At 33.3% G+C, this 24,717-nt stretch overlaps 1 protein-coding gene across 1 annotated transcript in view; it reads left to right on the plus strand.

Annotated features, from left to right (window-relative positions):
• The window catches only part of LOC140057178 (uncharacterized), a 72,751-nt gene extending 50,767 nt beyond the window's left edge, over nucleotides 1–21,984 (plus strand). Inside the window, exons 14-21 of the mRNA XM_072102734.1 lie at nucleotides 2,843–2,995; nucleotides 3,700–4,032; nucleotides 9,228–9,377; nucleotides 9,655–9,987; nucleotides 13,308–13,442; nucleotides 17,701–18,063; nucleotides 20,904–20,954; nucleotides 21,168–21,984. Of these exons, the coding sequence (XP_071958835.1) occupies nucleotides 2,843–2,995; nucleotides 3,700–4,032; nucleotides 9,228–9,377; nucleotides 9,655–9,987; nucleotides 13,308–13,442; nucleotides 17,701–18,063; nucleotides 20,904–20,954; nucleotides 21,168–21,703 (2,054 nt within the window). The 3' untranslated portion in view covers nucleotides 21,704–21,984. The remainder of the gene's footprint in view (nucleotides 1–2,842; nucleotides 2,996–3,699; nucleotides 4,033–9,227; nucleotides 9,378–9,654; nucleotides 9,988–13,307; nucleotides 13,443–17,700; nucleotides 18,064–20,903; nucleotides 20,955–21,167) is intronic.
• Nucleotides 21,985–24,717: the final 2,733 nt, after the last annotated feature.

Below are 24,717 nucleotides of genomic sequence, written 5' to 3' on the forward strand. Positions count from 1 at the left end.
AATGTAGCCACCCTTTTTGTTTTTCAAAATTTAAATTTGTTAGATAATTCCCCACGATGCAATTTTTGATGTTTTGTCAATTAATGCATAGTAAATATTACTTTAAAACATTAAACCAAGTCATTCTTTGTCTTAAATGTACATTTTATGGTAAATTATAATAAAACTAGATGGTACGCTCGCTTCGCATGTTTTACAAATAATATACCACTAAACACAGTAAAACATTGCTATGTAATACTTTGTTGAAACTATCACCGTCCTAGTCGATTGAAATAGTACAGTACATGTAACGATAAATCACTACGACGTGTATGTTTATATAATGTAAAAAAATTTGTGAAAACCACCTCTATTCGGGGAAAATCATAAATTCGATTTAATCGTCAATAAATATTAAATTATCTAACTCAACTTAATTAGTAGGCCTGGTTTTCAATTGTTTCTTAGAGCCAATTCATACTTAAGTTGGTTCCTACCCTACCCACCAAAGTTGTTCTGCGTTTAGGGCATGTCATGCACCGTAGGCCTATCCTCTACTGGCTTTACAACGCTACTCATGCCAGTGAGGGAAGGGTGATGATGTCACGTGGGTGGTTTAACTGCAATAATAAAGATTTGTACATAATATACGGCGACTGAAAACGCTAGCTCATTATCCGTTACAAAAAATCTATATCCTTCCTCTGCAGCACAGATTGAAAAAAAAAATGGATCGAATTTCTGTTATGGGTATACAGTACTTGCCTTTACGACGCCTGAGGGAATAGACACTTGTGGAACAGAGATTGGAATGTTCCATTAATTTCAAATCAATACATTTGCATAAACGTATATTAAATCTATCATTATCAAAATAGTATTTTTTAAAGAAAATCGGCCTGTCTTCAACATTATGATACTGTACTCGAGCTGTTCAACCGGTTTTCAGCTATTAAAAACAATTATCGTAGGAGGAGATAGGAAAATGCGAAGCCTCCTCGCATTTTTGTGGCGGGTATTTTTCAAGATGGACATCCATTAGACAGTGTATACCACGATCGGAAAACACCCCTATTTGGGGCAAATCGTTGAACCTAATTCGTTTTAATCGTCAATAACTAATTATCTAACTTAATTTAATTAGTAAACAAGGTTACATCAGGTGGTTAAAATCAGTACCGAAAGTACGAACCAACTTTATATACCATCGAGTAAAAATTCTAAAAGTAAGGCGCGATTTACCGAATTTTGCCCTTACGTAAATTTATATATAGACTAGATGGTACGCTCGCTTCGCTCGCGTACCATCTAGGTCGTGCCCACAGATGGTTCTCGAATACATAATAATTTCAGCGTTAAAAAAATGGTGATTTCAAATGTACGTACAATAATACATGTCGTTTACAGGAACGAATAAATAGACACTGATTTAATTGTGGGTGGTTTAAATGCAATAATAAAGATTTGTACATAATATACGGCGACTGAAAACGCTAGCTCATTATCTGTTTAAAAAAAATTATATCCAACCTCTGCAGCACAGATTGAAAAAAAATTGATTGAATTTCTGTTATGAGTAGGCCTATACAGTACTTGCCTTTACGACGCCTGAGGGAATAGACACTTGTGGAACAGAGATTGGAATGTTCCATTCATCGCAAATCAATACATTTGTATAAACGTATATTAAATCTATGAAAATAGTATTTTTTAAAGAAAATCGGCCTGTCTTCAACATTATGATGCTGTACTCGAGCTGTTCAACCGGTTTTCAGCCATTAAAACAATTATCGTAGGAGGAGATAGGAAAATGCGAAGCATCCTCGTATTATTGTCTGCGGGTATTTTTCAAGACGGACATCCATTAGACAGTGTATACCACGATCGAAAAACACCCCTATTTGGGGCAAATCGTTGAACCTAAATTCGTTTTAATCGTCAATAACTAATTATCGAACTCAATTTAATTAGTAAACAGGGTTACATCAGGTGGTTAAAATCAGTACCGAAAGTACGAACCAACTTTATATACCATCGAGTAAACATTCTAGAAATAACGCGCGATTTACCGAATTTTGCCCTTACGTAAATTTATATAGAAGAGGAAACAATGCACAACCTTTTTAAGCCTAGAAGCTATTACTACTGTAGGTTTAGTTTTGTAGGCCTATCTGGTAAGCAGCAATAACGTATGGACATCGTATGCTAGCTCATAGGTCAAACCTTTATCTAATGGGTAGTTGTCCAGGTGGTAGTTGTCATAGATGGGTATAAGTTGTCCTAAGGGTTAATTTTCCTAGGGGGTAAGTGTCCTAAGGGGTAGTTGTCCTAAGGGGTAGTTGTCCTAGGGTGTATAGTTGTCCTAGGGTGTATAGTTGTTCCAGAGTGTAGTTGTCCAAGGGGTAGTTAACCGGGTGGTGGTTGTCTAGATGGTAGTTGTCCTGTGGGATAATTGCCCTAGGGGTTAATTGTTCTAGAAGGGTAGTTGTCCTAGGCTCTAATTGTCCTAGAGGGATAGTTGTCCGGCTGGTAGATGTCCATGTCCTAGGGTGGCAGATGTCATAGAGGGTAGTTGTTGTATGGGCTAATTGTCCTAGAGAGCTAGTCCTAGGGATAAATTTTCAGAATGAAAACTGATTTTTTAATGAATTTGAAAACAAAACACAAAGTAGAATTTTTTCTTTATATGAAATGTTATTCTTTATGATAATATAGAATGTTTGTTTGTTCTGTGTAAAATGCATATTTATAATCTGCAATTTATTTACTAACAAATGGTGATGTCAAATACTGTATTAAGGCAGATGAAAATGTTTTGTTTATAGAAGAATTATACGTTGAATTTTTTCATTATTGTTAGCTCAAGAGTCTGGAGTGGATCGAATGATACCTGTTGGTCAATCAGCAGCAGCAGGAGGTACTACTGAAAGAGAATCTGAAAAGAAACCAACATCAATGTATGCAACTACCACAACTGCAGGATTGTCAACGTCTACTAGAAAAAAGTTACCATGTAAGCCTACTTCAAAGTGATAGTATAAGGTGCAGCTGGGTAAACTGGATGTTCCTGGATTTCTATATATCTGAATGTCTGTAGTCATGCAAGAATACAATTTTAAGCCCACTTTTTTGTTTTTAAAAATTCAAATATATAAAAGATAATTCGTAGAATTATTGTACATACATTTGAATACTATGATGTTCGTTTGATGTCAAATAACTGATAACTTTTCATTTAGAAGAATAGAAAATATTCATTTAATCTCTCTTTTGGAAGTTTAGTAAGTTTTACATGATCATTATCAAAATCATTTGAATAATAAACAGAGTAATAATATTCGAAAAGTGAAAGGGTGTTTTAATTAAGATTGGAAAGAGAACATGCTTCTTACCAGAGGTAGGTGTTATGTGATTAGTTTATAACTGTATCCTAGAAGTGTGGATGTCCAGATGGTAGTTGCCCTAGAGCCTAATTGTCATGTGGAATAATGGTCCTAGAGAGGCAGTTGTTCTAGGTGGTAGTTGTCCTAGGGGCTAATTTCCCTAGATTTGTAGTTGTCATAGGGTCTAGTTGTCCTAGAAGAGTAGTTCTAATGGGTAGTTGTCTTAGGGTGGTAGTTGTATAAGTGGTAGTTGTCCTATTAGGGTACATTGTCAGAATGTAAACTGTTTTAATGAATATAAACATCTTTTATTTACCCTGACATTTTTTTTTAGATCTCATCAGAATGGATATTCCTGAGGTTATTACCAATGAGGGTGTGAATTATGTTAAATTGATGTTATTCCTAACATGGCGTGATGATTCTGCTATAATATCCAATATCAAATGGTATAAGCAAGATAAAGATGGAGCAAAGAAGCTGCTGACATCATTGCAGTCACCTGATCCAACATCACGCTATCAATGTGAATATTTGGATTCAAAGTACAATGTGTTTTTTGAGGTCAAAAATGTTGTCTCTGAAGATGCAGGAATATACAAATGTGAAGTGCAAGTTGAAGGAATACAGAAAGCATACAGTTGTTCCGGAAAATTAACAGTTCAAGGTAACATAAAATTAACAAGTTCAGTTCAGTTGTGATTGTAGTGAGCAATGTAGTAAATAAAAAATAACAATCATCATTTTAAAATACCTATTTATGAATTACCTATAATTTTTAAAATGGTTAAAAATGTGAAAAACAAGTCGATTTTAATAATTTAAGCTGCCCCCTATAAATATCAGAATTAATATTTTCATATTGCTTATGTGATGCACTCACTTTCAATCAACTTTTCTATATTGATAATTGTTTTCGTCTTTAAACGGTAAAAACTGTTTCGGCTAGCTATAAATACCAGTATGATATTTTCATTCTGCTTATGTGATGCACCTACTTTTAAATTGTGAAGTGAAAACAAATTGTATAACCATACTGTATCTTTTCACCAAAAAGACCGTCAGAATTCCAAATTTTAGCTTACATTTTTGCTCAAAAGGTCATGACTTTCAAATGTCCTTATTTTCCTTATTTATGGTTAAATTTTAGCAAGTAAGATATCATTGAATAGAAAATCAGAAGTTATCTTACTCCCTCTAAATCTTCAGGATTCCTTTACTCAAATTTCAGGTTGATTCGAGCAATTTTACTTATAACATTGCATGACCTTGGGTGGTGCTCTCCTCAATATCGTATTCATATTTACCCTATCATCAATTAATTTTTTCTGAAAGTTTCAGTTCAATCGGAGCAGTTTTAAAATTTGAGATTGATGACCTAACAAATGCAAAATTGTTTTTATACAGAGCTGCATCCACCCACCAAGATTTTTACACCCAAGGTCATTGCATGACTTTCAGTGCACCTCTACGATATCAAATTTATACTCACCCTATCCTCAGGGTTGTTTTCCTCAAGTTTCTGATCAGAGCAATTTTAAAATTTTGAGATCATGGCCTTTGAGCCTGAAGACCTAACGAACGCAAATTCGTTCTTCCCACTACCCACCAAGTTTGAAGACCGTGTAACCCCTAGTCTCTGAATATACACAGACAGGCCGTCAGACAGACAGAAAGACACACAGTGATTTTGTGAAATTCAGTTCCGTTCGGTTGCTTGACTGTTGGCGTGGGCACTTTCACGCAACTAGTTCCTTTCAGTTGAGTTAAGCTAAAATTTAGGACTATTGGTTTGCTATGGACTACTGAAAAATTGCTTTTGCGCAGAATGCCATGATATAAAGTATTTCAAACTTTCATATCCAAATTTGTGTCCATGAATTTAACCACACTCACTATTCATCATGGTATATATAGGTATATTTTTACACAAATTTGTTTACCTAATTGACAGTCTACATGTCGTTATTTTGCATTTTGGAAAATGGAATTTATAACAGAAAGTATGAACAATCATTTGCAAAAATGGTCTTTCTATGCTACGCCCAACAATTTTGGACACAAATGTTTTATTAGCTATGGAAAATCAAATTCCAAGGGAGTCGCTATTCTGCTAAATAACAATTTCGAATACTCCATAAATGATGTTAAAAAAGATAACTATGGTAATTGGATCGCGATCAACATTAGAGTGAGAGATATTGACTTAATAATAATGAATGTTTACGGACCTAATAAAGATGATCCTCCTTTCTATCAGGAAGTTAAAAAAGTGATCGAATTATTCACTAGCCCTTATATTCTGATTTGCGGTGACTGGAATCTAGTTCAAAATGAAAATCTAGACCTATTTAACTATCGACATGTAAATAATCCTAAAGCTAAAACAATTGTACAACAAATTATGCTATCTATGTGACGTATGGAGGAAAAAAAAACCCAAACGAGAAGCGCTATACGTGGCGATCAAAAAATCCTTTTAAACAAGCAAGGCTTGATTACTTTTTGACCTCAAACAATTTATTGCACCTAGTGTCAAATGCAAACATCCTACCAAATATAAGTCTGATCACTCAATAGTGACAATAACACTTGATTTTAAAAAGTATAGAAAGAGGAAAGGGGTTTTGGAAATTTAATAATTCACTTCTCCATGACCAAGGTTATGTTACACTCATAAGACCCAGAGAATAATAAGTTAAATCTAACTATAAATGACCAACAATTTTTTAGGTGTTGCTTTGCAATATTCGTGGAGGTACAATAAAATATAGTTCAAGAAAAAATAAAGCCATTCGTAATGTGGAAAAAGAATTAATTAATAACATACAAGAGATGGAAAACGATCTCGCACAACAAACATTAGATATTACAGTCACAGAACAAAGAGTAAAAGAAATTGAACAAAAAAAAGCACGCCTAGAAGACATTCAAAACGAAAAGCTAAAGGGGGCATTTATTAGATCTCGTGCTAAGTGGATAGAAGAGGCTGAAAAGCCAACCAAATTTTTCTTAGGTCTCGAGAAAACTAACTTTACGAACAAATTAATAGACGAATTAATAGATGAAGAAAAAAAAACTATATTGGACAATAAACTTATAATAAAGGAAGTTGAGCATTTTTACAGTTCTTTATATAAAAAAAAAGATATAGAGCAAATAGATTTAAACGTATTAATAAACAACCAGAACTTCGAAAAAGTTTCAGAAGAAGAATCTCAAAAGCTCGAGAGTGAATTGACCTTAGCTGAGCTTACAAATGCACTCAATAAAATGAAAAACAACAAATCACCTGGAACAGACGGGTTTACGTCTGAATTTTTCAATATTTTTTGGGGGAAACTGGGTGCTCTACTTCTTCGTTCTTTGAAATATGGCTTTAAAACTTGTAACCTTTCAGTCACTCAAAAACAGGGAGCAATCACTCTAATCTCAAAGGCGAATAAATCAAGAAAAGAATTAAAAAATTGGCGTCCTATATCTTTATTAAATGTTGCTTACAAAATTGCTTCATCGGCCATAGCAGAGAGGCTAAAATCTGTCCTTCCAAATATCATTAATGAAAACCAAGCGGGATTTATAAAAGGTAGATATATTGGAGAAAATGTTCGTATTTTATATGATATCCTCTCACTCTATGACGAAAAAAACCTACCTGGTCTCGTATTACTGGTAGATTTCGAGAAAGCTTTTGATTCCCTGGCGTTCAAATTTATTGATAAGTGTTTGACCTTCTTTAATTTTAGACCAACTCTTAAGAAATGGTGTAGACTTTTTTACACGAATATCTCTTCATGCGTTCTAGTTAATGGACACCCCAGCAATTTTTTCAATATTGAAAGAGGTTGCAGACAGGGCGATCCGCTATCTCCATACCTATTTATTCTGGGAGTGGAAATTCTAAACATGATGGTACGCCAAAATATTAATATTAAAGGAGTAACAATTGATACGGCTCACACAAATCACTTACTGAATGCATGAGTACACTTTCAAAATTTGAAAAGATGTCTGGTTTAAAAATTAACATTTCTAAATCCAAAGCAATATGGTTTGGATTAAAAAAGTTCTCGAGTGAACAAATTAATACTAATTCAAATCTTGACTGGTGTGATAAAGGCTGTTTTGATTTTTTGGGTGTTACATTTGACTTAGAAATAAGCAAAATGACTAAAATAAATGTTGAAGAGATAACTGGTAAAATTAGGTCTACTATCAATGTGTGGCGTAAGAGAAATCTTACTGTGTTGGGAAGATTAACTGTGTTAAAATCTCTAATACAGTATTATCAAAACTTAATTATATTTTCACAATGTTGCCAAACCCTACTACAGCTTATCTAAATGAACTTAATAGGATGTTTTTTAATTTTGTCTGGAAGGGAAAGGATAAAATCAAAAGAAATAAGCTAATTAGAGAGTATAAGGATGGCGGAATTAACATGATTGATATCTTCAGTTACATAAAGGCAGTTAAGATTAGTTGGATGCGAAGAATTCGTAACAACACACTGGAATTCTCAATGTAGTTTTCAACAAAATATGCCATGGTAAAAAAACTGAATCAATCTTTGAATACGGCTCATGCATGATTCAGAGGCTGTCGAAAAATATGAACAATTTGTTCTGGAGAGATGTTCTCCATTCATGGTCCGAGTTTATTGCTATTCATAATTCAACGGCATCTACAAACTATAATGTACTAAAATAACCAATATGGTTGAATGATTCGATTCTAATCAATAACTTTCCAATTTTTTACACCAATTATTATGAGTGTGGCGTAAGGTTCATAAATGATTTAATCTCGGATAGAGGAACCTTGCTTAGTTATGAAAACTTTAAAACACACTATAAGGTGAAAAAAAATAATTTCGTTAAATACTATGGATTAATTGATGCAATTATAACTAAATACCCTTCTTTGGGTACAGAAATAAATACTAAATTACAAAACCCAATAAATTTACCCATACTTGAAACCATAACCAAACCCCAAACAGGATGTAAAGGTTTTTATCGTAAGTTTATTCAAAACAAAGACTTTAACTGTAAAGCTAAACAAAAGTGGGGTAAAATCTTAAATGTTGAATTCTCGGAACATGAATGGGAAGAAATTAATGTTGCAACTTTTAATGTGACCGACAACGTAAAATTACGATGGTTCCAATACAGACTTAACAACAGTATCCTCACAACTAAAGTTTACCTTAAGATTATTAAGTACATCGACGAAGATAACTGCTCCTTTTGTAACATTAGAAGAGAAACAGTTTATCATTTATTCTGTAAATGTAATATCAGTAGATGGATAAGCAATTTTTTTTTTCAATGGTGTTCTCGAAATCCTGATATTCGTATATGTGTATCGGAAAGTGAACTGCTTTTTAGTAATACACCATCCAATAGGATTAATTTACTTTTGTCAATACTAAAGTTGTATATATATAAGAGTAAGTTTTCGGGCCTCCTCTCACCCACCGGCCTCATAAGCTTTGTAAAATATTACTTTACAATTAAAAAGTTTAGATGTTTGATTAATAATAGAGCCGAAGAATGGGAAGAGTGGAGTGCCTGGGATAATCTTCTGTAACATAGATTTGTATCACTCTATATCCTGACTTGATGTGCACAACTATATTTATTTTATAAGAAGGTGTTTATATAGGAGAATTGATTTTGTATAATTTTTCTATTTTTTTGTATTTCAATGTATTAAAGACAGATTGAAAAAAAAAAAAAAAACAATTTTGAAATGGTCGGTCGGTAAACACTAACTCAAATTTGAGCACGCTACTGCAGCCATGTATATGGCCATGTTTTTATAGAAGAATTATACTTTGAATTTGTTCATTATTGTTAGCTCAAGAGTATGAGGTGGATGAAACAACACCTTTGGGTCAAGCAGCAGCAAGAGGTACTACTGAAAGAGAATCTGAAAAGAAACCAACATCAATGTATGCAACTACCACAACTGCAGAATTGTCAACGTCTACTAGAATAAAGTTACCATGTAAGCCTACTTCAAAGTGATAGTATAAGGTGCAGCTGGGTAAACTGGATGTTCCTGGATTTCTATATATCTGAATGTCTCTTGTCACGGAAGAATACAATTTTAAGCCCACTTTTTTGTTGTCGTAGGGTCTAATTGTCCTAGAGGAGTAGTTGTCCTATGGGGTACATTGTCAGAATGTGAACTGCTTTTTTTTAATGAATATAAACAGAAAACACAAAGTACATATTTTTTATTTATATGATCTTTTATTTATCCTGACATTTTTTTTTTGTAGATCTCATCAGAATGGATATTCCTGATGTTATTACTAATGAGGGTGTGAATTATGTTAAATTGATATTATTCCTAACATGGCGTGATGATTCTGCTAAAATATCCAGTATCAAATGGTATAAGCAAGATAAAGATGGAGCAAGGATGCTGCTGACATCATTGCAGTCACCTGATCCAACATCACGCTATCAATGTGAATATTTGGATTCAAAGTACAATGTGTGTTTTGAGGTCAAAAATGTTGTCTGTGAAGATGCAGGAGAATACATATGTGAAATGCAAGTTGAAGAAAGACAGAAAATATACAGTTGTTCAGGAAGATTAACAGTTGAAGGTAATATAAAATTAACAAGTTCAAAAAGATGTAAATGTTGTGATTTGTAGTGAGCAATGTAAATAAAGGAACAATACATAATTATAAAGCCACATTGTTTTATCTAATTGAAGGTCACAAACCAAATAAATACAGTACTATATGGACCTATTGCAATAATTTTGTTTGTCGGTTAAAAATGTGAAAAACAAGTTGATTTTAATAATTTAAGCAGGCAGCTATAAATACGAAGAAGGAAAGGGAAATCATGCATTGACCAGATTGCCACCCTCAGAATAATATTGGAACAATAAATAACATGGAACAAACTGCTTTGGATGAATTTCATTGACTACGAAAAAACTTTTGACAGCTTAGACAGACCAACCTTGTGGAAGGTAATGAAGCACTATGGCATACCCCAGATAATAACCAGCAAATCATATACAGGAGTCGCATTTCAAGTTTTACATGAGAGAAGTCTTACCAGAGAATCTAAAAGCAAAACAGGTGTAAGACAAGGAGGATTGATGTCTCCATTCCTGCAATCTTGTGATAAATTGACGTGGAGTAACCACTTGGATCTCGTTATGAAGAAAGTAAATACTAGAATGTACTGTTTAAGACAACTAAACAAGTTCAGTGTAAATAATAATATTTTGATTACATTCTATCAGTCTATTATTGTTGGGGTTTGGAAATATTGTATTGCAGGGTGGGGTGGAAATGTTACAGAGGGAGATAAGGGTAGAATTGATTGTGTGGAAAGAAGGGTTGAGAGGATATCTGGTTTGTGTCAGCAGTCGGTGGATTCAGTTTATTGCGAGAACCTGGACAGGCTTTTTGGGATGGTGTTGAGGGATGAAAGTCATCCTGTGAATTCCGATTTAGGCAGTCTCAGGAGTGCTCATAGTGGAAGATTGCGATCCGCGGCTGCTGACACAAACCGATATCTTTTCTCCTTTCTGCCCACAGGTATCAGGAGACATCAGCGACATTTATCCAGATGAGCACCATGAAATAATATGTAATAATATGTTCTTGTTGTGAGTTTTTAATATTGGTATTGTTGTATTGTCATGTTATTTTATATATTGTTATTATGATGTATTTGCAGACGAGCAATGTAAATTTTCTCCTTGTGGGAACGAATAAAGATTATACTTGATACTTGATACTTGATACAATAGACTGCATAATGAAAGAAACAACACAAGGAAAAAGAAATGGGATTCAATGGACTTTATGGGAACAATTAGAAGACCTGGACTATTCTGATGACATTGTTCTGTTATCACAGACACATCAGCAAGTGCAAACCAAAACCAGACTTCTTGAAGAAACATGAAGTATGCTTGGCTTAAATGTACATTTAGCGAAAACTAACGTAATGATGGTCAACACAAGAAATAATCAGGCAATCCAGCTAAGGAAAGGGGAAGTAGAATCAGTGGAAACTTTTACTTACCTTGGTAGCAAAGTAAACATCAGAGGAGGGACAGAGGAAGATGTTAAAGGAAGGATTGGGAAGGCACAAGTGGCAACAATCAAGATACATCAGCACTGCAACAATTAAGATCAAAATATTCAACTCAAATGTCAAATCAGTACTGTTATATGGATCAGAAACATGGGGAACTACTAATCAAATAATAAGGAAAATTCAAGTGTTTATCAACAAATGTCTGAGAAAGATTCTCAGAATATGGTGGCCTGAAAAAATAAGAAATGAAGATCTTTGGGTTAGTACTGGACAAGAGCCAGTGGAATTTGAGATTAGCAGAAGGAAATGGAAATGGATTGGTCACAACCTAATAAAACCAAAACACAACCTAGCTAGGCATGCCCTAACATAGATCCCCAAGGATAACGAAATAGAAGAAGCCCAAGGAACACATGGAGGAGAGAGAACTAGAAAAGGAAGGATGCTGGCTACAACTGTCTATGCACTGTCAGGTGTAACAGGGCTTAATATATATATACAGTATATACCAGAATGCATCACGTGCGGATTGATATTTTCATATTGCTTATGTGATGCACTCACTTTCGATCAACTTTTCTATTGTGATAATTGTTTTCATCTTTAAACGGTTAAAAATGTTCGACTTGCTATAAATACCAGCATGATATTTTCATTATGCTTAGTGATAATACTGAAATGTCAAAAGGTTCATATTTTCCTTATGGCTCAATAATAAGGTATCATTGAATAGCAAATCAGAAGTTTCAGTTCGATGGAAGCATTTTGAAAATTTGAGATTTGACCTTGATGACCTAACGAATGCAAACGTTCTTTCTTATACCATGCTTTACCCTACCCACCAAGTTTAAAGATTTTACCAAAGTTTCAGGTCAATCAGAGCAGTTTTTAAATTTTGAGGTTTGACCATGGCCCTTGAGCCTGACGTCCTAACGAACGCAAACTTGTTCTTCCCATACATATCCACTAAGTTTGAAGACCATGCGACCCCTATTCTCTGAATAAACCCGAATTATAGTAAGATTACATTCAGTTCCGTTCAGTTGCTCGAACGTCGTAATTTTTGACCATGAATTTAACCACATTTACTATTCATCATGCTATATATAGGTATATTTTTAGATAAATTCGCATTAAATTACCCATTTGCAAGCCTACATTTCGTTTACATTTCATTTTACATGAATTGATATTTACACCTTAACAACTTCCATAATACATTTTAAAAAATTGGGGTAACCAACCATCCTGAGGATCTATAACTGATTAAAAATAGGTATATTTTTTGCACAAATTTGCAAATAAAGTTAATCAAAATCAATGAAATCTACAGGTGGTATGAAAAACAAAAATCAATTGCAAAAACCATTTTTCTACGCCTTGTACGAGATGTGCGTGAGCAAAACGCAAAAAAAAAAAATAAAAAAATTTTGAAATGCTCAAAAGGACCTGAAATGTACGCACAATTGATTAGAGCATGCTATTTTTATGTCAAAAGTTGCTCCCTATTATACACTTTCGTGTAGTTTCATTGAAACATAAATTTTTGTTCAGAATTTATGAGCAACCATAACATGTCATAAAATCGCTTGTAACTTACGCTGTGGGACTCTATCCTCATATAACATAACATAAACAAGTTTCCTGCACATCTGCATGTTAAGTAGACAAGTTTATACGATTTTATGTTGACAGGAATTAGAGATACACGTGCAACAAAATACTGGGGACGAAATAAGAATAAGTTTAAAAAAAAAGGATCCTGACAATAACACGGGGTTAGATTTCTTTTGTTTCTTGATGTTTTTTTTAAAACCTATATACAAAATTTTACTTTAATTTGTTTGTTATTTTCTAGCTCAACAGTCTGAAGTGGATCCAATGACACCAGTGGGATCAGCAGGAGGTACTACTCAAAGAGAATCTGAAAAGGAACCAACATTAGTGTATGCAACTACCACAGCTACAACGTCTACTAAAAAAAAGTTACCATGTAAGCCCAGAATATTAAACGTTCAATTTGAAAGAATTCTTTCAAAGTGATAGTATAATATTCTATAGAAATGTTGAATGTAACTATTTCATGCAAAAAAATTATGAATACATAGTACAAACAAAATTTCGTCAAACATTAGGTTAAAACTTGTCTGACAAAGACAGAACAACAAATACAAATAATGAATGTTTATGAGTTGAAGGATGAGAATATTTTATGAGTTAAAAGATTGACTGTTTTATTCAAGTTAAAAGATTGACTGCTCTATTTAATAACGCCAAGCTAAGTCAATCATTCAATTTATCAATTTTGTTAGTTTGCTATGTAAACTTTATGCAATTTGGTATCTATACCTTCTCAGCTGTAGATGTAACTGCATTTATATGAATTATGTACTTACATGCCAGATAATCTGAAACACAATAAAAAATCTCCTTGTATAGTTATAATTAATATCCATATTATTCCAAGTGGGATATCATATCATATCATATCATTTATTTCGCCAATATACAGTACAGTACAAAGTAGGACATAAAAAAAAACATTACAAAAGTAAATCAATGAGGCCGGATTACCTAAAAGTTATAAATAAAAATAACCGTCGAGAGGCTCTCCACATCGAAATACTTAAAAGATAAAAAGAATAACACACACAAAAAAGCATGATTTCCTATAAAATCGAGATAAAACTATAACATTTTTATAAAGTATTGTTAATTAAATAGATAGAATTAAGAAAATATCTTTAAAATACACATAAACATTTACAGTTTAAAACAGATTGGTAAGATATTTCTTAAGGCTATGCTTAAAACAGTTTATATTAATTAATAGTTGGTCGCAGAGATCCGCAGGCAGATCTCTGAAATGTCTAACAAAAAAATTTAAGACCGAGTTATGAAATGAATCAGTCCGGGCTATAAAATTATTGCGCAACTTAAGGTTATTAACATGTCTGCAATTAATAGATAAATATTTAAAAACTTTAACATCATATAATTTGTACATACATTTGGTAACAAAATTAATACATAAATACCTAATACGATTGTTAATGGACATCAGATTAAGGCGTTTCAAACGTTCAGGGCTCTGGCTGATCTTGGGAAGCATGTACGGGTGACCCTCCTTTGGACAGTTTCAAGAGCAGCGATGTCTTTTTTAAGAAAGGGGATCCAGGCAGGTAAACCGTAATCAATGTAGGGTCTAACTATTAAACGATATATATAGTCGCAATATAATAGCTTTATCACGACATTTGACAATGTGTCTCACAAAACCAAACATGCGATTAGATTTAGATTTAACATATTGCACATGATCACTCCAAGTGAGTTTGCGATTCAGCTGAATTCCAAGATATTTAATGGAATTCGTAACGGGCAATCTATCATCTCCAATAAAATAATCACATGCTTGTTCAAGACGACTGTTAGATCTAGTTAAGTGCATCACAAAACATTTGTCAGTATTTAGTAGCATTTTGTTCGTCACACACCAGTTGTTAATAGCATGAAGATCCAACTGTAAAATCATTTCATCAATGGTTATCTTTGTTTCTGATGGCTCTGTACGTGAGAGTATCATATTGTTGTAACTGTGATTCAATGCAGGAGGGTAGATCGGATACAAAGAGATTAAAGAGGATTGACCCAATCACTGATCCCTGAGGAACCCCGGATTTTCCAATATATCCTCGGATGTGGAGCCCCTAAATGTAACTCTTTGAGATCTACAGGATAGGTAGGATTTAAACCAGTCCAGCATTGAATCACAGATACCAAAATTATGTAATTTATTTAACAGAATTGTATGGCTAATTTTATCAAAAGCTTTCCGCCAATCGAGAAAAATCGCATCGATATGGGGTGGAGAACGCTCATCAAGTGTGTTTTAGACCAATCAGTTATAACATCTGTAAGTAAGGAGTAGAGTTGTGGCTTGGTGGTTATGATGCTTGGCTACCACTCCAAGGGTCCTGGGTTCAAGTCCCGTCACATTAATTAATTACAACTCCACTCCCAAAGACTTGTAATAAGACTTTGTTTATATAGAGCATCTTGTGTATAATGTTTGTGTTGTGAACTTCTGAGGGTCCCTAATGATCAGCAATTGCTGGATGGATCACCCTCATTAAATATGGTAAAAAAAAAAAAAGAAAAAAAAAGTGGTACTAGACCTGCCCTTCAAAAAGTCATGTTGTTTCTCGGAGAGAAGTGTTATTTCTTCAAGAAAAGGTCATAACTTTTGAGCAACAACCCTCTCAAGCAATTTACCAATTGTAGAACATAAAGAAATCGGTCTATTTAGAAACATCACTATAGTCACCTGACTTATGGATTGGAATGATGTTTGCTGCCTTAATTTCAATGGGAAACACACCAGTGCTGAGAGATAGATTAAATATTTTACATAATGGTTTAGTTATGTAGATAGCAGCAATTTTAATCGCAGGAGATTTTCCTGTTTTTAGTTTGTTAATAACAGATAATATCTCAGCACCAGTGGTTTGGATATCAGTGAAATTGGGGTAGCCAGCATGCGAAATACAAGAATTATTTAAAAGGTGGTCAGGGTCGTCATGAGTAAAATTAGCTGAGAATCTTTTATTGAAGGCCTCAGCTATGATCTTTGGGTTGTTGACACAATTACACTCGATGACAAAGGTATCAGTGCCGGGTTTAGCTCTGGAGCTTCTAACGAAGGACCAGAACTGTTTACAATGGTCAATTTTTAAGGAAAGGTTATTTAGATAACTTTTATACGAATTTTTAATTTTAGATTTCAAGTCATTACGAATACGTTTGTATCTATCCCACTTGTCGTTATTTACAGACCTAATAGCTGCTTTATAAAATCTATTCTTTTTTATAATTAAACTAAGAATCTTGAGATCCAAGGTTTTTTAGGGCGCCTTTTGGCCGACCTTAGGGGCACAACATCATTAATAGCTGCAATAAATTTACATTTAAAGTTTAACCACAACTCATTCACGTCAGTGGAATCACAGTTCCAGTTAATATTTGCGAATTTTTCAATAAAACTTTGGGGACAAATTTTAGAATAATCATAAAAAATACCCGTTGGTCTTGAAATGTTCTCCTTTAAGATACGAAGTTTGAAGGAAACTCCTTCATGATCACTGTCGACACCTGGGTGAGGTTGAATATCAGCTACCATGACTCAGTACTACTAGAGTAAACATGATCGATAATTGTATTAGCCGAATTCGTATTGTAATGCGTGTAAAAGTTAGCACATCGCCTTAGATTTAAAACGTCTACTGTGCTTTGCATATTTCGTTGTTCCGTTGAAATTGTGCCAGTAGATTTAAAATTAATGTTAAGGTCACCTGCAATAATAACTGTACAAATGTATGATGAATATTTAAGACATGGTGTCGCACGCAAATCCTCATGTACCACAACAACAACACCACCTCCTTGGCGATTGCGATCCTTTCTAAAAACAGCATATTCTTTGGGGAAAATTTCAGTGGAATTTATATGACCATCTAGCCATGATTCAGTCATAAAAAGGATGTAAATTGTTTCGGCTACAAGCACTGATTGTAAACGCAATGACTTTTTTACAATGCTGTGAGCGTTGATATTTAAACAATTAACGCCACCTTTAAGTGCATAGTTGGCTACGTAACCACCGAGTCGCATACCTTCGTCTCAAACATGTTGTGCATTTTGTGGTCCAGGGTTTTCTTCAATATCTCCACATATGTATAGATTATTTAGGAGACTTTTCCGTAAAATGTTTGAAATGAAGAAGTAGAATTATCATACCTCTTATAGGGTGCAGAGTAATGGCCATGCTTGGTATGCCGTAAAAATCTAGGCCTAGGTCGAAATTGTAGTGGTGATTCATACCAACAGTCTCTGCTGCGACTAGATGAGTTAGGATGGACAACATATGATAAGTATTGGGCTCGGACCACATAAACATCCACAACGTATAAACATATCAATGCTAGGCATATTATGTTAATTCGGTAAATAATAGTAGTAGCCATAGCTAAAATCGTATGACTTAACACTATCCAGGAGCGGGAGATTTAACACGTCCGCTCACGACGAGTAATGTAAAATGTCCATAAGTAATACTAACATTGTGTAATTGTAATATATAAAAATACAGGACTATCCAGTTTATTTCTCTCTAGATCTATTAAAAATTGTACATATATAAGATCTATTAAAAATTGTACATATATAAACAATATATTTCCTTTACTTTTCAGATACTGTGACAGTTCATCTCAAAAGCACTAAAGGTCCACCACATCCACAGTATGTTGTAGACATGTTTGAGGGCATTTTTGGTGAAAAAGATGTTATACATGCTGAAGATTTGCCTGATCAAAGTGATAAAGTTAAAGAACTGGTACAATTGATAAAAGACATTGGATTTACCATTAATTCCCTTGAACGGAATTGTATAAGATTTCATCTTTGTCCTATACATCCAAGGGCTGTATTATTCATGTGGAACTTTTTTACTAGAGGAAGGTTTCTGTCATCTTTAAGTGAAATATTAGTTCCTGAAGAACATCAGCCTGAATTTATTGATCAATGGAATTTACAGATGGATGAACCGCCATATGGTAAGTAAACAAATTTGATCCAATTCGGCCCTAAACCGTCTCGGCCAACGTAAAGTCGGCCCCAAGTCAACTCGGCCCCAAGTCAACTCGGCCCCACGTCAACTCGGCCTTAAGTCAACTTGGCCTCAAGTCAACTCGGCCTCACGTCAACTCGGCCAAAAACTAATCCGTCAACTCGGCCTCTAAAAACTATGGAACGCAAAAAGTGCTAATATAGTAGTTAATATTATAATGGCAAGATAAACATCACAGTTCGGTTAGGACTAGGGCCTACATAATAGATGAAATAAAACGAAAAATTCAATATAAATTATAACACACTATTGTTTTTGATAGGTAGAATTTATTTATATTGTTTGAAATAAATAAATAAATATTTCTTCACATTTTGTATACAGAAATAACTGTGGAAGACATTTTAATGAATAATATTTAAACAATATACTTCGGTCTACAACTGTATATATACATCAATATAAAAAGAATAAAATAACATTAAAATCGTAACAAATCAAAAGGCAAGAACACAAATTGTATAAGCATTATGGGTATAGGTTACATGCACACACACCCAAACATGAATGTGCATTATTTTCAATTAGGCGCGCCTTACAGGTTTTTTTGTATGACATTTTTATTTTCATTTCGTTTCTACTTCATAATTATTCATAATTAATACGGTACACCATGGGAAGAGAGAAATTTGCTTCTATGACAGTCCATGTTGTTATTTCTCTTAATTTTAAGGTATTGCTCTTTCAAACAAAGTATCACATGATACTGACGTTTGTATATAACTGTTATTTGGCTAAATAACTGTATATTCTCATGACTAAAGGGGCATTCACACCTGTTCTGTTTCACGGAACAGAGAACGGCACCGTTCTGTTAGAAAATCGAAAAGCGTTAAAACAATAGCAGCGTTTACACCAAATCTGTTCCATGAAAAACGAACGGCCGGTGAAAAACAACGGAATTGACAGATCGCTCATAACTTGTAGTTTATTATGTCAAGGTCATGAAGTTAAAAAAGTGCGGCAGGAATTGGAGAGACATCTGATTACGAGGGGATGTGATTGTGATTTTAATTTATTAAATTATGGATTCATGGAATTTGTCATGGTGTGTGTTGTTACTATCATCGGGAATCTTGTGCCCCGTTTTGTAATATCATCTTTAATTAAACTGACAAGATGACCGTATTGATGGAGCGGCATTCTAAAATAATTGAAGAATTCGTCTTCATTGGTCGCCAGTTACGTTTTACCAATGTTTAAAATTGACCAAACCTCTTTCTTTCGGAACAGACCTCGTTTACCCATTTTCTTTTTCTTCTTTTGGCTAAAATTATAGCGGAAAGAATAATCTCTTCCTCACTATCATCCGATGACCATCCAGAAACGGCTGCCATTTTAACGTTTACCCGTTGTCACTGAATACGTCACAAAACAGAACAGGTGTGAATGTTTACAACGGAACGGCGAGCGGCTCGCGTCACGTTGAACAAAACGGCGCCGCCTTCCGTTCCGCGAAACGGAACAGGTACTGTGGGAATGCCCCTTTAGGTGATCAATTTTATTGAACAATACAGGGCGCGGTGGGTGTTAAAAAAACAGATTAGAATGCTAAGGCAATAGTATGTTGTTTAGGAATTCCGTTTTTTAGGACTCAAACAAGATGTTTTAGTTTTTGCTTGACAAAATAAAAATACGCCATTTTTTCCATGACGATTTCTTCAGTGTGTTTTAGATTAATTTCCCATACATAAAATGTATTCATTGGATTCTCCATTATAATCAAATCACAAAAGTAATAAAAACAATTTGAATAGCGCACAATTGCAATAGAACTTTAACATGACAAAACATTCCGAATTTGTTTCCATAATCTCTTCGGTGTAGTTTGATTGACATCGTCATTGTACCCCCGAAAGATTTCGTTACTGTAATATACCATTTTAATGTCACATATTATAGTTATTCACTTTGACCGTAACATATTGCTAATAATTTGAGAGAGAATATATACACAAAAAAAACATTTTTATTTTACTGTATTAATTTTAATCTAATAATATCTATATAATATAATGGGCCTTCTAAGAATATTTCGATTCTTTCTGGGAACATCCTTGTATCAAAAAATAGATCTAACAAACATTTAAACAATTTACATTGATATTTCGGTTTTATTTCGTCTATTATGTAGGCCTATATCGTACTATATCCTGCCATTGTAATAAATGAATTACTATATTAGCACTTTTTGCGTTCCATACTTTTTAGAGGCCGAGTTGACAGATTAGTTTTTTGGCCGAGTTGACTTGAGGCCGACTTGACATGGGGCCGAGACAGTTTAGGGCCGAGTTGACCTGCACCCAAGTAAACTAATTCTTAACAAATTGCATTCAACATCTTCAGAAAGTGCTAGACCGACCGAACAATTTCTTTAATCAAGATAGTATTAACTTGTATTATAATTGATTAAATTTTATCACATTGTATTATTTAATGATTCTACTAAGGTACAAAACATTATTTAAAATTAATTATTAATATTTATTCTGAATTTTGAAGTGGTTAAACAATTTTTCTGTAGTGAGTTGCTTAATTTTCAAAATAATCCTCCGACAGGTAGTGGCCTAATTAATGTTATCCATGTGTTTATGTTTTATAACAATTAATATAAATTCTGAAATCCTTCCACACTTTCCATAATGCTTTTTTCCATCTGCATATTTTATACATAACCTATTTTTTTCAATTGGGAAAATGTATTGTAAAACAAAGCAAGTAAAATATTCATTTATTTCACTGGCCTCGGACACTCTTTGTTTTCAGAAGTTGAAACAATTACATCTGAACCATCATCACAAGCAACCGCATTCACAAGTAAGTTTACTCTAGCTGTTTGCTATTATTTTTATAGAGTATAATAATATATTACAGTATTAGAATTGTTATTTCTTATTTAGCACACACTGATGTGCAATAAATTTACTACCACTATAGTTAATGCAGGCAATTATTCTATTATTCTATTCTTATTGTGATAATTTTTATTCAATATATACTACATGTATCATTATCCCTTTATCTCTAAAGAATATGGTACAACAGATATTAATTCGCTGATTGTGGAAGTTGATACATTCTGGGGAGAACTTGGAGATGTTAATCTCTTGAAATTATTGCTATATGAGTTTAAAAGTAATATAGCATTAATTAAAATACAGAATGGTGAAGATGCACATGATCTGTTCAGACTACTTATTGGCCCAGGGATTATCAGCGATTCCGATGTAACTGTTCTTATTGAAGCTGTCTTTTTGGCTTGTTTGTTTGGTTTAGCATCAAAAATTAAAGATAGGCTGGTACCATCATTTGAAGGATTTGAGGGTTTTGTGGTTCATAAATTCTCAAAGTATCGACAAGATTTAATCACCTTTGGTTTGACAATGTGCAAAAAGACATGGGAAAAGTTACAAAAACAATACTATTCTATAAAGCCAAAAGACCATTGGGATTTGATCTTTAACCTTGAAATAAATGGTAAATTGAAAGATTTAGTTCAAAATATTGATATAGAGACACCAGAGTACAAGATCCTCCTGGAAGCATTGGGTACATCTGGTCAGTAAATTATATTGGGTGTTTACTGTATATAACAAGGTGTTAGAATGAAACTACTATTATTCTTTCTTGTAAGTTCATTTAGGAATGAATCATCTGCAGTATAGCATTTGAAATAATATTTATGATAGTATATTAGCTTGATGTATAATGTAGAGCAGATACATTCGTCCCTTTTTCTATCCGATCTTTCAATGAATCCTCTTTTGTATTTTTGTAAATTTTCAAATTCAATTTATAATGTAATATTAAATAATATATATTCCATATCATTCAGTATTTAAAAAATGTTAATTAAGTTAATTAAAATAATAAAATAATTAATAAATAATAATAATAATAAAAAAATTCTTAATCTATATTCATCGAGAGTACATTTTGGATTCTCTGAACATACCATAACATTATGTACAATAATCAATAGTATATGAAGTTGGTACGTACATATGGTTCTAATTTTTACCACATAATGAAAACCAGTACACTTAATTAAGTTATTGTCATTCCATGATAATATTGCATAAAGTAATGCATTGCTTACAAAATAGAACAAGAAAAATGAATAATTAACGACGAAAATAGTATGATTCATTAGTTTTTTTATTTGCGGATTGTTAAAAGCGATTTTCTGATAAACAGAATGAATCAATGCATGACATGTACACTTAATCGTTTATAGTATGAATTCACGTCATGTTTCATCGTTTTATGTCAAGATTTTTTTCCGAGACTCGATGTTTTTTTTACAGATATGATTCAGAAACAAAGAGTATAATAATGGAAAAACAAAACATTCACTATCCAAATAAAATATATCAAAGTACGGCACTTTGTTTATTAGGCCCACATATCACAGTACAACATTCTAGTATCGCATTTTTGCCAATTTGAAATTGCTTGCCTGTACTTGTTCAATTATAGTAGGCCTACAGTAGGTTTTTGCATATTTAATCGTGTGACTATTGGGTTCGTTTTATTTATTTGACCAGTATACATAATATAATAACATAGGCCTTTACAATGCAACATACAAAAACAGCGTTTTAACTCAAATGAGTCAGCTATTTGGTCTACAGGTTAATAATAATAACTAAAATTTAAATAAATGCAATACTAGTTTCATTAAAATGTGTCTACAAATGGTATTAACATTATTAAAGTAGAATTAGCATGTAAGGTCAGAGAGAAAGTTTAAAGTTACTATAGACTACTACTTTTTTATTATTTTACATAACTCTTTGTGTATGTTGCAGCAGTAACATAATTGCTATCAAAATAGTGTAACAGAATTATGAACTGCGCTGAAATATCGATAACTTGTTCACCGTTTTACAGAATTTCGAATGCTATTGGTTGTATATTTAAAGATGTATTGTCCCCCAAAAAAATGAAAAATAAAGATGAAAAAAATCAAATTTTGAATAGACCGTTTTGTAGTTAACATAAAGTTATTCACTTCCACCGAAAAAAAATCCGAAAAAAACATTGATTTCGCTTATAAAAAAATCAAAATAAGTTCACCATTTTTTCGAACTCATCGGCTCAGAAATTAGGCCGGTAGAGCTAACTCATACATATGCATGATATGCTAATGAGCATCCACACAGCAGAGATCTGATCTAACAATGGACGATGCACGTTGTATGTACAACACCACCACCAGAGATCGACGCGACTCGACTGTGGGTTTCCCTGGCCTGATCGTATAAATATGTAAAGCTGAGCTGTTAATTTGTCGGTAAGTAGGCCTAGACGGTTATTTTAAATATGATAATATATATAACGCGGATCAGGTGCCGTTTTCGGCCACCTCGACTTGTATGGACTATACCATTATAAAAAGATGGGAAAATAGGGGTGTCCCATTTATTAATTGAGTGTGTTAATGTGTTAAAATACTGCTCCTTTTGTTCTTTTGTTTTTCTTGTTGTTTCAGCAACAAAGGGAAAACAACTACACCCTGCATGCTGTAGAATTAATTTCAGTTTTCAAGTTAATGCAGTATATTATGGCTCTTTATTTCTATATAATTTTTACAGATTTATAGATACAGAAAGTAGCCTATATAAAGAAAGTTTTTATTCCAGTTACAAATAAAAAATATAATTTACCTAACGATAACACAGTAGTACATTTAATAAAGATGACAGTAGTACATTTATCACATACTGATTATTAGGTAATCAGTAAAACAAATAAACATTATCATTTTGTCAGTGAATCTGTACCATTTTGTTCCCAGAAAACACAGCGTTTGACATTGCATGTTTTTAGGTTTGGTCTTTCTAAAATGTTTTAAACACGTTTTTAAACGTTTCTGTGTAGAAATACATGTTTTAATTGAACAACGTTTGCATCAAAACGTTATAATAGCGAATGTAAAACGGAGCTGATAATGTCGCCATGAAGAGGATGATTGGTGTCTTCCAATATAGCATGGAATACATCGGCAAGCTGTTCGCTGTAGAAGGAGTCAAGCATTTGCATACTAGACAAACCAATTACTTTCCACGCTCTACCCAGCACCTTCTCAATTCGGTCTTTATCCCCCTTACATTCCCTTACTGATATTCCTAGCCCAATATACAATATGCCCAAATAGAACATCACTGATTAGTAAAACATAAACATTCTATAGTACAAATATCCTGCTTTACCCCAAAGAACCGAGTTTCCTAGCTCAAGCAGTACAGCCTTAACTTCTTAACTACGATCAACATGTCCACCCATTTAGCTTTAGTCAAACACTACTGCCAGATACTTATCAATAATTGTTAACAATCTCTACTTCCTTTACTTTAATTAATGTATACTGTCAGACCAATTATGTTTTCAAAAATCAATCCTTATTTCTTTCGTTTTATTTATGTTTAGTTCAAGAAAATAAAAAATGTGATTTATCTACCGATAGGATTGGGCCGATTAGAATGCATTTGCCAACATTCTTTTACATATTTCACAACATTATAGAGTTTAGGTAATTTAACCGATTGTAATGTAGTATTTAGGCCCTGTTTTAATT

This window comes from Antedon mediterranea, chromosome 8 (assembly GCF_964355755.1).
Source record: "Antedon mediterranea chromosome 8, ecAntMedi1.1, whole genome shotgun sequence".
Classification (NCBI taxonomy): Eukaryota; Metazoa; Echinodermata; class Crinoidea; order Comatulida; family Antedonidae; genus Antedon; species Antedon mediterranea.